This window comes from Balaenoptera musculus, chromosome 14, assembly GCF_009873245.2.
Source record: "Balaenoptera musculus isolate JJ_BM4_2016_0621 chromosome 14, mBalMus1.pri.v3, whole genome shotgun sequence".
NCBI classification, from domain to species: Eukaryota; Metazoa; Chordata; class Mammalia; order Artiodactyla; family Balaenopteridae; genus Balaenoptera; species Balaenoptera musculus.
Window position 1 is genome coordinate 86,797,028 of NC_045798.1, and position 15,993 is coordinate 86,813,020.

General features: G+C 48.0%; 1 protein-coding gene across 1 annotated transcript in view; it reads left to right on the plus strand.

Moving 5' to 3' along the window:
- Positions 1–4,948, plus strand: part of TSHZ1 (teashirt zinc finger homeobox 1) — a 75,695-nt gene extending 70,747 nt beyond the window's left edge. The window contains exon 2 of the mRNA XM_036823218.1: positions 405–4,948. Within this exon, the coding sequence (XP_036679113.1) occupies positions 405–3,607 (3,203 nt within the window). The 3' untranslated portion in view covers positions 3,608–4,948. The remainder of the gene's footprint in view (positions 1–404) is intronic.
- The last annotated feature ends 11,045 nt before the right edge of the window (positions 4,949–15,993 follow it).

Here is a 15,993-nt window from a genome sequence, read left to right on the forward strand (position 1 = left end):
GTATTATCTCGCCCTAGAAGTTGACAACCAGGTCCGCCCCCCCGCCCCTGCCATGGGGAGGCACAAGGGACCCCCGCTGCTGACAGAAAGAGGAGCCTGCAGGAGGAAGGACAGGGGCCCCTTCCCTTCCCACCCAGCTGTGACGGCCACACTGACATCTTTAAGAAGAGGGCAGACACTGCCCTTCCGTCGAAATGTATTCACTTAGGAGGGGGGATTGTCTTGGTGGAAACCTATTTCCTGCCGTCGAGCTGCGGAAGGGGTAGATATATAAAGTGGAGGTAGCCTTGTAGCCTGGGAGCTCGGCTGAGAAACATCTTTCTAAAGATCATCTAACTGCTGGGGAGGCCGCGTCCTTGGAGATGATTTACGTCTCCTCACGGTGTTTCATTTTTCTCTCCTAGCTTACGTTCCTGAGGAAGAACTGAAGGCAGCAGAAATAGATGAAGAAAACGTGGAGGAGGATGGGCTGCCTTTGGATGTTCAGGAAGGCGACTTCGTGTGCAATGAGGAAGCGGAGCTCAAGGAGGCCCAGAGCTACCAGAACTCCCCCATCAGCACCGCGACTAATCAGGACGCCGGCTACGGGTCGCCGTTCAGCGAAAACAGCGACCCGCCAGCCCATTTCAAGAGCTCTTCCTCCAAGGAAGAGAAAGAGGAGCCCCAGGGCCGGGAGGGCGTCTGCTACCCCCAGGACAGCTTGGCCCAGATCAAGGCCGTGTATGCAAACCTGTTCTCGGAGTCCTGCTGGTCCAGCTTGGCTCTGGATTTGAAGAAGTCCGGTTCGACCACCAGCAACAGCGATGCCGGCCAGAAGGAGGGCTCCACCCCCGCCCCCATGCCCCCCACCAGTACCGCGGGGGCCACCGGGACCACGGCGAGCACGCCCAGCTCGGGCTCCAGCTCCGGCACCAGCACCAGCACCAGCGCCAGCGGCGGCCCCGGCTATGACTGGCACCAGGCCGCCCTGGCCAAGACGCTGCAGCAGACGTCCTCGTACGGGCTGCTGCCCGAGCCCAGCCTCTTCAGCACCGTGCAGCTCTACCGGCAGAACAACAAGCTGTACGGCTCCGTGTTCACGGGCGCCAGCAAGTTCCGCTGCAAAGACTGCAGCGCCGCGTACGACACGCTGGTGGAGCTGACGGTGCACATGAACGAGACGGGGCACTACCGCGACGACAACAGAGACAAGGACTCCGAGAAGACCAAGCGGTGGTCCAAGCCCAGGAAGCGCTCCCTGATGGAGATGGAGGGGAAGGAGGACGCCCAGAAGGTGCTCAAGTGCATGTACTGCGGCCACTCCTTTGAGTCTCTGCAGGACCTGAGCGTGCACATGATCAAGACAAAGCATTACCAGAAAGTGCCTCTCAAGGAGCCGGTGCCGGCCATCACCAAGCTGGTCCCTTCCACCAAAAAGCGGGCGCTGCAGGACTTGGCGTCCCCCTGCTCCCCCGAACCGGCGGGCATCGCGGCCGAAGCGGCGCTGGGCGAGTCGGCCAAGGACCAGAAGTCGGCCAACCCGTACGTGACGCCCAACAACCGCTACGGCTACCAGAACGGGGCCAGCTACACCTGGCAGTTCGAGGCCCGCAAGGCCCAGATCCTCAAGTGCATGGAATGCGGCAGCTCCCACGACACCCTGCAGCAGCTCACCGCCCACATGATGGTCACCGGCCACTTCTTGAAAGTGACCACCTCTGCCTCCAAGAAAGGGAAGCAGCTGGTGCTGGACCCCATGGTGGAGGAGAAGATCCAGTCCATTCCTCTGCCCCCCACCACGCACACGCGGCTGCCCGCCGCCCACGTCAAAAAGCAGCCCGACTCTCCCTCGGGGTCCGCGGCCCCGGAGGAGAAGAAGGAGCCCGAGAAGGAGAAGGCGCCGCCGGCGGTGGCTGGGGACGCAGACAAGCAGATCAAGGAGGAGGGTGAGGAAACCTCCGACAAGTTCGAGCCCACCGCCCTCTACCAGTACCTCCGCGAGGAGGACCTGGACGACAGCCCCAGGGGCGGGGTGGACATCCTGAAGTCCCTGGAGAACACGGTCTCCACGGCCATCAGCAAAGCCCAGAACGGCGCGCCCTCGTGGGGCGGCTACCCCAGCATCCACGCCGCCTACCAGCTGCCGGGCACCGTGAAGCCGCCGCCGCCCGTGCAGAGCGTGCCGATGCAGCCGTCCTACGCCGGCAGCGTGAAGCCGCTGTCCTCGGAGCACAGCGCGCTCCTGCACTCCCCGGGGGGCCTCACGCCGCCGCCCCACAAGAGCAACGTGTCGGCCATGGAGGAGCTGGTGGAGAAGGTCACGGGCAAGGTCAGCGTGAAGAAGGAGGAGAGGCCGGCGGAGAAGGACAAGGGCTCGCCGGCCAAGGCCGCGTCCCCCGCGGCCAAGGAGAATAAAGACTTCCCCAGGGCCGAGGACCTTGGCGGCGGCGGCAAGCCCCAGCAGCAGAAGAAGGGCCCCGAAGCCGATGCGGGGAAGACCAAGAAGGAGGGTGCGGTGGACGCCCACACCCCGAACGGCACGGAGCCCCTCAAGGCCAAAGTCACCAACGGCTGTAACAACCTGGGCATCATCACGGACCACTCGCCCGAGCCCTCCTTCATCAACCCGCTGAGCGCCCTGCAGTCCATCATGAACACCCACCTGGGCAAAGTGTCCAGGCCCGTGAGCCCCTCGCTGGACCCGCTGGCCATGCTCTACAAGATCAGCACCAGCATGCTGGACAAGCCGGCCTTCCCCGCCCCGCCCGCCAAGCCGCCCGGCGCCCTGGACCGCTACTACTACGAGGGCAGCGACCAGCCCATCGACCTGACCAAGTCCAAGAGCAAGCCCCTGGCCCCTGGCGCCGCCGACAGCGTGTCCTCGCCGCTGCGGGAGAGCGCGCTCATGGACATCTCGGACATGGTGAAGAACCTCACGGGCCGGCTGACCCCCAAGTCCTCCACGCCCTCCACCGTGTCGGAGAAGTCGGACGCCGACGGCAGCAGCTTCGAGGAGGCGGTGGACGAGCTGTCTCCCGTTCACAAGAGGAAGGGGCGGCAGTCCAACTGGAACCCGCAGCACCTGCTTATCCTGCAGGCCCAGTTCGCCTCGAGCCTGCGGGAGACCCCGGAGGGTAAGTACATCATGTCGGACCTGGGCCCTCAGGAGCGGGTACACATCTCCAAGTTCACCGGGCTCTCCATGACCACCATCAGCCACTGGCTGGCCAACGTCAAGTACCAGTTGCGGAGGACAGGGGGGACCAAGTTCCTGAAGAACCTGGACACAGGGCATCCTGTTTTCTTTTGCAACGATTGTGCCTCTCAGTTCAGAACTGCTTCCACGTACATCAATCATCTAGAGACACACTTAGGCTTCAGCTTGAAGGATCTCTCCAAGCTGCCACTAAATCAGATTCAAGAACAGCAGAACGTTTCCAAAGTCCTGGCGAACAAAGCGTTGGGCCCGGTGGGAGCCGCCGAGGACGATCTGGGCTCCACATTCCAGTGCAAGCTCTGCAACCGGACTTTCGCGAGCAAGCACGCAGTCAAACTGCACCTTAGTAAGACCCACGGCAAGTCTCCCGAGGACCACCTGATCTACGTGACGGAGCTGGAGAAACAGTAGCCCTGGGTCCGCGCGGGCCCGGGGCACATTGCACTAAACGTCGTCATACTGCACTAGGCCTGGCCTGAGCCTCCAAAATCAGCCTGCCCTTTTGTTGCTGACTGCCTGTCTGGACCTTGGTTTTTCTTACACATATTTTGTAGTTATATTTATATGCTCTTCGTCCGATTGTGCATGTTCCTTTTCTTTTTCCGTGAGTCAAAGTCTGACCTTTATTTTCAACATCTGTTCTCGATGTTCAGCTCTCTTTTGTAGGAAATAGTGGGGCACACTACTCGGAGACATTTATTTAGCAGGAAAGAAAGACACAAATAACAATGAGAAAAGACGTCCTAAAATTACAAAGTTGCCATGACGATAAAGGTCATAGAACGTCCTAGTGTCAAATTTAACCCTTTGAGGACTGTAATCGCATTTCTGTGCCTTTCACTCAAAAAAAAAAAAAAAAAAGAAAAAAGAAAAAAAAAAGGCTTAAAGGCATTTCATTCAGATCAAAAGCTGTGTCAGACACAAAACTTATTTAATAATTAAAAAACGAGCTTTTATATGCAGAACTGGTTTGTGAAGGAAGCATGCATGCGGCTGTTGGAAAATAGAAAGTTGTCTAGGACTTGGGGTTAGGAAGCCACAACTTCACATGTTTAAAACAACAACAAAAAAACAAAACAAAAACTAACAGCAGCGACAGCAAACACCCCAGTTGCCACTATGCCCAAACCCTCTGGATGCTGAAAAAAATGCCACTTTTGGCAAAAAAAAAAAAAGTATGCAAGCTATTATTTAAAAATGTGTAAAAATGCTATTTCTTTTTTCTGTAAAATACTGCAGTTTATAGTTATTTACAAATGTAAGCTTTGGTACAAGCTGACCTTTCTATAAGCGTGCTGCATCGGTAAATGAAAAAAAAAAAAATGGGGCAAATGTTGGAGTCCTTTCCTTGTAAATTGCCAGCATCAGCTTAAAAACTCCTATATGTTACATATCGTACCATTTTAATCTATTCAACTTTCTTTGTACCTTCTGGCTGTATGCTTTCTCTTTTAACTTTTTATATTGTCATTTTATATTAAATTTCTGTGTATATAATGTACAACCACAATTTTTGAATAAAATTTAGTTCCTGCAGCTTGATTTAAATAGAGAAATTTTACTGGCACCTGCATCTTTCCAGATGCATGTATATCAGACAAAAATAAATAAATGAAAACAAAGCAAGCAATGCACTATTAATTATACATTTTGATGTTCTATCATTAATATTGTACAGTACATTTCGGTTCACACAATTAAATCCACTGTTTTCTCGAATGTAAAATAAACCCACATGCAGTTCTTGATTTACATAGATTGTCATGTCGTCATTATTTTGCCTCTGAGATGTTATTTCAGCAACGAGAGGTATGGCTTATGCAATCAACCAACAGAAATTCTAGTCGGAATCATCATTTCATGATTTGTGTGCTGACGTGCTTCATTCAAATGATCAGTATCGCATTTCTTAAAATGATAATTAAAAATTTTAACTCCGCTGGGTGCCACCGGATTCCTGAGGACAGCCATTGAGCGATGGCTGGCTTGGCTTGTACATCGAGGGACTGAGGTGCTTCCTTCGAAGAATGCTCCCGCACTATTTTTAAATGTTTACAGTTATCCTTTGTGTGCATCCGGAGCCTTAACAGTGGGGGGCGGTCGAAGGGCAGGTCTTGCTCTATAGCAGCAGACCCTGGGGGGCTTGGAATTGGTTCTGCGTTGCTCCAAAGAGGAAAGCCTGATCTCTGCACTTTTAAAAATGTACAGTTTTTATAAAATGAGCTGCCCTGGAGCACGGCGGAGGGGCGTTGCTCTGCGCGGAAGACCACCGGCACTCCAGGCCTGTAAGCGCTGTGCCCCTGGCCCTGAATGAAATCTGGGTCTTCCTGCTTAGTCTGGCCTCTTTGCCCTGGAAGTACATAACGACATGAGCAGGACAATTTCTTTTTCCACCTTTTGCTTAAGTTTTCGTAAAATAGTATCCTGAGAAAGCTTAGAACGCACAGCGCTCAGCTGTGCTGTTTCCATGATTTCCCTCCATGCCAAGCCCTTGACCCCTGCGGGAGGAGAATCAGGGCAGCCACCTCTGCACCATCTGTGCTGAGGCCGCAGAGCGCCGGGGAGGTTTGCTGCCTTCTCCTGACCTTCATGGGTAAACAGCTCTGTCCTTTAGGAGCTTCAGCCATTCAGACATTTTGGTTCCGTTTCTGGGGGATTACGTACTTTGGGCTCAAGGGGTGATGGGGAGGAGTGACAGGCCTGTGGTGGAGTGTAGTGGGGTCTTTGCACGACGATCCTTCGAAGTTCTGTTTATTTTAGCACAGGCCTGCAGATGTATGTTCTGTGATTTCACCTTGGAGCGGGTGCAGCGGGTGAGGTGGTGTGATGGGCGTGAGAGGCCGGGACGGGGTGGGTTCGGTCCCCATGTGGAGCCGCGGGGCCGTGTGAAAGCTTGCAGCTGAGTGCTGACCGCTGGGGTGAGGACGTGGGACTCGAGGGGGGGGGGTCCCTTCCTTCATTTTTCCTTTTTCTAATTCATCAGCCACCTTGTGATCTTGTCATCCGAGTTCCCCAACCGATGGCCAGAAGACTTGCTCATTTGCTGCTGATGAGACAGTGATCCTTGTTGCTGTCTGGCGAGGATCCTAGTAGGTCCCTGGCGAGGAGCCCCCCCTCCTCGCCAGGGACTGTTTTGAGTGTTTCACACGGAGTAACTCCCTCAGGGCCCCAGGGGGTCTGTTACTTCCACCTCCTCTGCAGGTGGGGAGCCCCTGCTGGGCTCAGTGGACGCTTGCCCAAGCTCACAAGGCCCATGATTGACAGAACTTGGGCCTGAGCCCACGAGGCTTTGCCCCGGGGTGCGTGCCCTGTGATCTGCCCTCAGGTGTGACCGGCCCCAGGGGAAGGTCTGTGGTTTCTACGCACCCACCCCCAGCGGATAAGCATTCCTCCAGTCACCTCCCGCGGCGGCTCCCCTCGGCCGCAGAACAGGCCAGCTCTATCTTCTGTTCAACTTGTACAATAAGTTGAAATGATGTTAGTTACGAGTTTGTTGTATCCTCAACTGAATACAGGTCTACCTAGTAATACAGAAACTCGATTTGTATAAATACAGATGGAAACATCCAGGGGACAAATGGGCTGTCTCTAATTTGAGGATTTACTTACACGAGTTTCTGCTTCCTTCATCAGTATTTGAAGAAATGCATCCCTCCTTTATCTGGTCTTGTGTGTCCCCCAGTGGACTCCACAGGTGGCATTGCGTGCTCTCCGTTTCTCAGGGGGGCCCTCCCTCCCTTCCCCCAGGGGAACAGGCTGCATCTTCTGGAGCCTGAGGGCAAATGGCCCTGAGCATCTGGAGGGAGCTGGCCTTCCGCCCGTCCCCTGCCTGGTAGGAGGCTGGAGGGCCTAGCGAGCAGGCAGTTTTGTAACCTTGTGTACATGCAGACATCACCCTATTTTGCATTTGTATTTGCAGCTTGAGTATCGGGTTTAATAACTAAATTTTTTTTCCGTTCAATGTGGATTTTTAAAAGGTTTGGGATATTCCTCTGAATGTGGGTTGGGTTTGGAGGTTCATTGTTATTTAGTTGAGACTTAAAAGATATAAAGCCTATAAAATAATCATAGACACTAGTTGATATAAGAGAAACAAACTCAGGCATTGTATGCAAAAAGAAGAGATTAAAAACTTTTCAGATTTATGTTCCTACATTTCTATATTTGATAATCTTTGAAAAGCTTTGAAACATTAGTTGAAAGCATGTCTAAACTGCTTCCGAATTTTCAGAAACCTGTACCTACAAATAAAGGTTTCTGCTTTTTTCCAGGGTAAAATTTCTTGTTACTTACTTTATTGTTTTTCTGAAGATGGTGGAGACCGTTAAAAGCCAATTATCGAATTATAAAGTGAAAAGATACCAAAGAGTCAGATTTGGAGAGCCTTTGTAATTTTCCCATACCGTTTATAATAAAAGTAATACATAGTCATTGCAGAAAACTTGTAACACACACACACACACACACACACAAATAAAGGAGGAAATAAAAATTAACTTGTTTTCATCTAGAGAAAAATCACTTAATATGTTAGTGCTAGCATCTTTTTTTTTCATGTTTCTACAAAATAGATGCTCAACCTACTTTTGTACTTGCTTTTTTTACTTGTTAGTAGATAATGTGTATTTTCCCATTTCATTAAATATCAAAAATATCAAAAATCTTATCGAGATGTACTATAACTTATTAATTAATTCTGTTTTAGAATTTGGAAAAGCAACATTTAGATTCTTTTCAAGTTTTCAGTGTTACAAATGAGTACACAAGAATTTTCCACTCAATATTTCCATGAATATTTTTGGTTATTTCCTTAGCATAAATACCCAGAATTGAAATTTCTGCCTCACAGTGTGATTTGATACCTGTGTCCAAATCACCCACGAGAGAGCTGGTACCAGCTTCCTCACCCTTCGCAGGAGAACGACCATTTCTGTCCACCTTTGCTTTGTGAACACAAGGATTTTTTTTTTTTTTTAATTCTGGCTATTTTCACTAATTGGCCAGTGTAATATTGACGTTTTAATAATATTTTTAATGCTTATAGTCCACTGATATTATTTAAAGAAGAGATGGCTTAAGAACCTGTATGATTTTTTTTTGAGGACTTTCATGTGGATTATGAGTTCATTTAAATTTGGTGGCCAATTTACATATTTTAGAGAAAACACACAACAAAGAAAGAAGTTGACAAAGGTCTGCAGCTCCCCTGTGGCTCCAGCACGAGAACATGACAGCGTGTCTTCCTGTGCTGTTCTCCCAGGGTAGATGGCTCATGAAAACATGCCCAAAGACGTCAAGTATATTATATACCAGCACTGTCTTTAAATTGCCCAACTTGGAATAGGGAGAAAAATTCCATATTCTGGGATTTCTATGACTAATTTACAATTAGTATTTCTTACGCAAACAAAGATAATCTCAGAATAAAGTGGACTATCCTAGGAAGATGCGATTTGGTCACCTAGAGGGAATAGAAGGGAGGAGAGAAGGACCAATTCAAAAGTCTAGCACAGGGAACTATACTCAGTATTTTGTAATAAACTATAAGGGAAAAGAATCTGAAAAAGAATATATATAACTGAATTACTGTGCTGTACACCTGAAACTAACCCAACATTGTATTGTAAATCAACTGTACTTCAATTAAAAAAAAAAAAAAAAAGGCAATGTCGGCAGTATCTTCCACAGGGTAGTTTCTTCCAGAGCTCAAGTTCAAAGCCATTGCTAACTGAGAACCGATGTCTCTGACCCAGGTTTCTGATAGGAATATGAAGGGGCTTATGCCATAGTTGTAAAGATTAGGAGGAAGGCATGTCACCTTCAGACCAATTAAGGTCAGGAGGTTCTGAAGGGTACATAGAGCAATAAGGGCTTTCACCAACTACTATTGAGAAGTTGACCCATAACTAGTTAGCCATTATTTTTCTTCAATCACGCAAAAATATTTGCAACTTGATCTGACTGGTATAAAGATTGGTGATGTGTTCCAGGGTGATTGACGTCTACCAGTTGAACAGATAGTAGAAGCTGTGGGCTGACATAGGTCATCACATTTTGTTAAAATATTTGAGATATGGTACAAAGCATACTTTTGAGATATAATTGACATATAACATCATATTAGTTTCAGTTGTACAGCATAATGATTTGATATATGTGTATATGTTATTAAGTGATCACCACCATAAGTCTAGGTAACATCCATCACCATACATAGTTACTGAACTCGTTTTTCCTGTGATGAGAATTTTTAAGATCTACTCTTCTAGCAAGTTGCAAATATACAATACAGTATTATTAACTATAGTCACCAGGCCGTACATTACATCTCTGGTATATGTATAAAGTATACTTACACATTTTATAACTGGAAGTGTGTACCTTTTGACTCCCTCCACCCATCTTGCTACATAATAATAAAACTAAGAAAGGTGAGAAGTTTTTAATCCTTTATGACTTGTGTAATTTAAATATTGAATCATATTTCTAAGCCATAGCTTTCTGATACGTAGCTCATGCCATTATGCCCAGTTTATATTGAAGAATGATTGACCAATTAATCATTTTTCCTACCAGTTTCAACCTTTGGCTCTTTAACATCATTACAGTTATGGAAGGCAAAGATTTAGTTATGTTTTGATTTGTTAACTTTAAGAGACAGTAGTGCCCAGAATACCTTCCTTTTGTTTGCAATATATTGATTTACAAATTAGTAAAATCTAATGTCCACTTTCAAAGCTATTTGTTCTCCTTTTTGGAGATTCCTGTCCTCACTCAGTTTTTGAGTCATGAATAACTTGGATATGCAAAATTCTAGCATGGTGAGCTCAGATATGGGTATGTGGAATGGCATGACGATGACTGCTTCTCGAGACTGGACTCTGGACATTGATTGGGACACCTTCTGTTTCCATCATGCCTTCCAACAGTTGGTAGAAACCAAGGGCATTAAAATCTGAAATGATCTGCAAACACAAATCTGATGGAAAGGACTTTGTTCAAACTTCACATTACTATGAAAAGTATATTTCAAATAGGGGGTCATTTAAAGTGTCAGCCCTTTTCACAGTGATTGTTATCTTAAATATAATGTGAGTATTCATCTTTAAGTTCCGGTTAGATAGTTGGAAACTTACAGTGACAATGTGTAACATCTTGTTTGTTGTCATGGAAGCCCTGTAGTGTCAGGAAACCCTCCTGACAAAACTGGAAGCTGCAGAAAGGTGCCCAAGTTGCCATCACTCTAGCTTCTCAGAAGAAAAGATTTCAAAACAAAGGAGTCACAAAGTTACAGATGACATCTTACTTTTCTTAAAATAGCTGTTTTGATAAAAGCATGCCCCCCTTTTTTCTGAGACACTTGGATTTTAAAAAAATTTTTATTTTATATTGGACTATAGTTGATTAACGATGTTGTTCGTTTCAGGTGTACAGCAAAGTGATTCAGTTATACATATACGTGTATCTATTCTTTTTCAAATTATTTTCCCATTTAGTTTATTACAGAATATTGAACAGAGTTCCCTGTGCTATACAGTAGGTCCTTGTTGGTTATATCTATTTTAAATATAGTAGTGTGTACATGTCAATCCCAAACTCCCAATCTAAGACACTTAGATTTCTAAATTTCTTGTTATTTTCTTCCAGAGACTTTCCTTTTTGAGAGTGGAATCCCATATCAGGACTAGAAAGTCTGATATTTCAGACACTGGTTTAAAAGTCATCCATTTTGCCAATGGTTTCCGTGCCAGGAGAATAGTCTAATGGCATTGCTTTGACGTGAATCGATGCAGTTGACTTTTTTGGCGACGTTGGCAATGCAGTTTCTCAGCACACTCCTAGCAGGAGGCACAGTGGCTGCGTTTATTTCCCCCTCTGCTACGTATCGTCAGGCCATTTCCCAAGAACACATTTGGCCTTTCTTAAGCCACAATTCCTCAAAGACAATAAATGTTTTTCTCCTGTAGGGATAATGTTTAGCCTTCTTACTCTCTTTCCAAGTGTTTCCTTCTTGAAAATCCCCACTTCCTAGAGTCCTTCAAGGCCAGTCAAACCCTCAGCATCGTAGAAAAGCCAAGCGGAAGGAGCCCACGAGAGCAGGTGCGGGCCCGTAGGTGCCTGTGTTCAGATGCTCAAGCCTGTGTCTGTTATGTCCCAGCAGGAAGAACAGTAGGAGAGCTGAGGCTCAGGGGAGGGTCGGGGCAGGGCCCGCACAGATTGGACACGCTGGGAAAGTGTTCTGAGACTGGGTTCGTGGTCTCCGTGGTCTATTAAAGGTTACGGTCATTCTGCCACTTGCATTAGGAGGGAGGGAAGAGCAGGCAGATGGGCATTAAGGAGAGAGAACGTGCCAGTGAGAAGGCAGAATTAGGCCCCTGGACCAGTGAGGCAGCTGGTGAAGTGCGACAGGTACAGACCTGGGCATGCTGCACGGACGTAACCATAACTAGTGGTCGGAAGCAAGAAAGGAGCGGGAATGACTTGGACTGTTGCCTGGGGGGCATGGCCAGGTGGATGGAGATTCAGTTCTACCTACTGGAGATGGTTCGTGGATTTCATTTGGTAAGAAAGAAAGTGCAAAGAGCGAGTGGGAGCGTGGCCTTGCTAGGGTTAAAGATCCTTAAGCTTTAGAGAGAATGTATAAAAGAAAATTTCTTTCTGAAATAATTTATGGAAATGCCGTGCTCCTTTGAAGGTTCCATGTCACCGCATGGCACTACGCAATGTTCTCTTTCTTCACCTGTCAGGCAAAGACCACCTCGAAGAGTCTCACTGCTGATTACTAGTTAATTGTCATTAATAAGTGACAACTGACATTATGGGGGCTTAATGCAGAGAGAAGAGAAAAGAGCCACAGATATTCTAATGAGCTGACTCCTACGTGCCCTCTATTGTTGTTGAAATGAGAAGCTGTCGTCATTGTTCAGGAGATGGGCTTCAATTGCTCTGGAAAATATTCCCTTTTAATTTCTTTATGCAGAGATAATTCCCGGTACTCTGTATTTCTCCCTCTCCCACCCCCCTCTGCTTTGAGCACACACGCACACGTGTGCACACACACACACGCACGCACACACTTTCCCACTCTCCTGTGAGTAGGCTAAAAACTCCCAACTTGTGAGCTCCTGTAACTTGTTCCTGAACAAGGAAGTAGGACCCTGTAACAAAGCAGATAGAACAGAAAGGACTTTTAATACCCTAGTCATAGTTGACTTGGATGGGGACCAAGGTGGAAAGGTCCAGAGCTGAGAAATGAAGAGTGGAAGGAAGACGAAGAGAAAGAATTGATTTAACAAGAAAAGATCCAGCAGTCACAATGGGAGAGCTACATGTGCTGACCAGGAGCCCGTGAACACACGTCGCAGCCCATCCACCCGAGAGGAACGTTACTCTTCCCAGCGCTTAGATCTTTAAAACGCTGACAACAACCCTCAAAATCCCCACAGAATCTTCCAGAAGAGAAGCCAGAGTTGAGGGAAAATGATTCAATAGGTATCGAACTTTAAGTTACACCAGTTGCCATTTGCTTTCCGTAAGTTTCACCCGAACAGAACTTGCCATTTGGAATCCTTAACCACCAGGAGCCCGTTCTTTCTTGCACGTGTGTGTGTGTAGGTGCACATAAATGCAGTACTTTATTTTGACATTAGAGTAGAAAGCAAAGTAGAAAGTGTACAGCCAAATAATACCCAAGTTGGCTGGAGCCCCTCACTGTGTCCTCCGTCCGTTTGTAGGGAAAGGGGGAGATGTTAGAATGTAGGCTGCACTCAGCTCTAACACTGAAGGTTTCCAGACAGGAGCATGGCAGGATGATCTTGGGGAAGACACAGGCTGAAGCCAATAGGAATAAGATGTGTTGTTTTTCAAGTGCCAAAACCTCCTAACAACAATTTCCCGTGCTATCAGATCATTTCACACCATGCCATCCACCTTCTTTCAGGTCTTATCACACAGGTGCAGTTTCAAGCCTGCTGTCTGAAGCCTGCACTGTTAAAGAGAAAAACCCTGTCTTGATCCTTAAAACACTGCCGTGGCAGTCACTCCTTTGTGCAATGGCAAACCCTCTGCCGTGTTCATTTCTGCTCCGTGATGGGTTTTGGAAGCAGGGTTTTGTTTTGAATGGCAGTGGACTGCGGGGCCTGGCCTTTCCCCACGTTGGCATCAGCCTGGACCTCCAGATGATCCCAACAGGATACAAGAGAGGACCGTCCTCGCGTTCCAGTTGGGTTTCCTGGCAGCCGCATGGCAGCACTCTTGACACGTGTCGGGGTCTCAATAAAAACGCCCGAATCTTGCGCGTGTGTGAAGCTGTGGGACCACAGCTGGAGCATTTATACTCATGTCGTTGAGTTTTCAGACCTAAGTTCTCAGCTTGGTTTAGATTTGGTTTGTTGTTTGATTTGGAAACGCTGGAGCTTGGTCCCAGCTTGGTATCGTCTATAACTCTCATCAGCCTGACACCAATATCCTCATCTAAGTTTCGTACAAAACTGTGGACAAGGATATAACGAGGTTGTTCCAGGCACTGGCTGGCCTCCCCAAGTGGGCATTGATCCATCACTGGTCAGGAATTTGTTGGCTTCGTGCTATTGTGGAAAGAGCACGGGATTCGGGGGCTGGAGATCAGACAATTTTATGAACCTCAGTTTCTTTTTCATCAAAGTTATAACAGCACACGGAATGTGCCTCACCCTGGGATCAATGTTATTATTGTCGTTAGATTTGCTCCATCAATTACAAATATATCTTATTAGACAGCCATCCTCTCTCATTCACAAAACTATCAAGACTTTTTCAAGCACGCACCTCTTTTAAAGTGGCAGACAGACAAATGCCCTGGTAGGTCGGTGAGATTAATCACGTGTCTGCATCGGGAGAGTAAAACCTCACGGAGGTGTCACGGCTCCAAGGGCACCCTCCTCCGTTACCGCCAAACTGGCTCAATTAAAATCTGATTGTTGCAACCTCTAAGATGTGAGCACCAGTAAAGTCTGAGTTGGAGAGAGAGAAAGGGGTCCGGACAAGAAGGAGGTAAGTTGTGGAAGGTTTGGTTTGGTTGTTCAAAGTTGAACCAAATAGACGTGTGGTTGGGATGCGGCCTTGCCGTTGTCCTGCTCACAATGCAGGTTTCCAGGGGAGATGTGCGGAGAGGTTGCTTGGCCGATGAACAATGTTTGTTACCGTATGGACCGTGGGCCTCACTGGGCCCCAGGTGAACTATGGCGTGTTGTGTGGGGGGCAGAGCGGGAGGACTTTGGGGCGCTTAATAGAAGCAGGTGGAAACCCCCTACCCTTTACCATGAGCCCCATGGGATTCCTGCTTGGTTTCCTGGGGGTTGGGGTCTGAACTTTCCAAAGAATAGGCACTTCCCAGGGGACCAGGAGCTGGCGTCTCTTTCCTCCGCTTGACAGAAGTCCTGCTGAAACGCAATTGTTATATGAGGTCCCGACCCAGATCCAAACTCCTCTCCTTGGGTTGGAATAAGGGTCGGGGAGAGGACGCCTGTGTCTTCCCCTTGGGTTTGGAAGGTGTAACCAGTAGCGGCAGGTGATCTCCGGGCTGGGAGGACTCGCCACTTTGTTCTGCTGAGTTGAATCAAAGGGACTTCAGCGAGACCCGGGATCTGCATGAGCAAGATGACATCAAGTCATGTACCGGCGCCACTTTGATGATTTGTTTTTGGTATTTGGATGATGCTTAGTTTATGTTCCAGAAACGTACATCGTTTGGTTCAGTTCTGATACCTTCTTTCAGACCAATTTTCTATTTCAGCTCACCCTCATCACTCTATCAGTTATCTGCCTTTAGGTATTTTCAGCTGTTAGAATCATTGCTTAGCTTAGCTTAGCTTGATTTAATTTATTGTTCTTTTAGGTCCACCAAGCCTCATCCACAACGTTCAATGGCGAAGCATCCCTGGCGTGACAGTCGAGGGTCTAGGGCCCAGTATCACTTACAGCGATGTCAATAGACATTCTCTGCTTTATTTTTCTTGCTGACCTCATGTATTCGTTTCCCGTGGGTGTGTAGCAAATCACCGCAAACATAGTGGCTATAAACAGCACACTTGGATCCTCTCCTCAACATCTCACTGGGCTGAAATCAAGGTTGGCTGAGGTCTCATCTGGGGATCGAGCTCTTCTAAACTCTGGTTGTTGGCAAAATTCAGTCCCTCACATTGCAGGACTGATGTCCCCAGCCACCAAAGGCTGCCCACTGTCTCTGCCGAGTGGCCCCTCCACAATACGGCCACTTGTTTCTTCCAGTCAGTGGGACAGCACCTCTGTCACTTCAGGTCTCTTTTATGAGACACCTGATTAGGCCAGGCCCACCAGGGATCATCTCCCTTTTGGTGAACTCAAAGTCACCTGACCAGGAACCGTCACCACCTCTCACATCCCTTCCCTTTGCCATATAAGGTAAGCTGATCATGGCAGTGACATCCGACCAGTCCCAGGCCCTGCCCACATTCCGGGGGAAGCAATCACCCAGGGCATCCACGTCGCGCATGAGCCTGAGGTCAAGTGCCTCCGGTGTCTAAGGTCAAGTCCAAATGCCCTCATGTGGCTCGCGGGATGTGGGCTGACCGTTTGGTCTCCTTTCCTGCTGTGCTGCAGCCCCCTCCCTTCTGTTCTCTGGTCCAGACATCCAGCTGATTTCAGTTCTGAAACGTGATCCATTGTCTCTGTGCCAGTGCCTCCTCTCCCCCCTCTTCTGTGTCCCCACAGCTCAGCTTGAACGTTGCTTTCTCTGGAAATCCTCCCTGAATTCCCCATCCGCGCCCACAGTCAGCTGC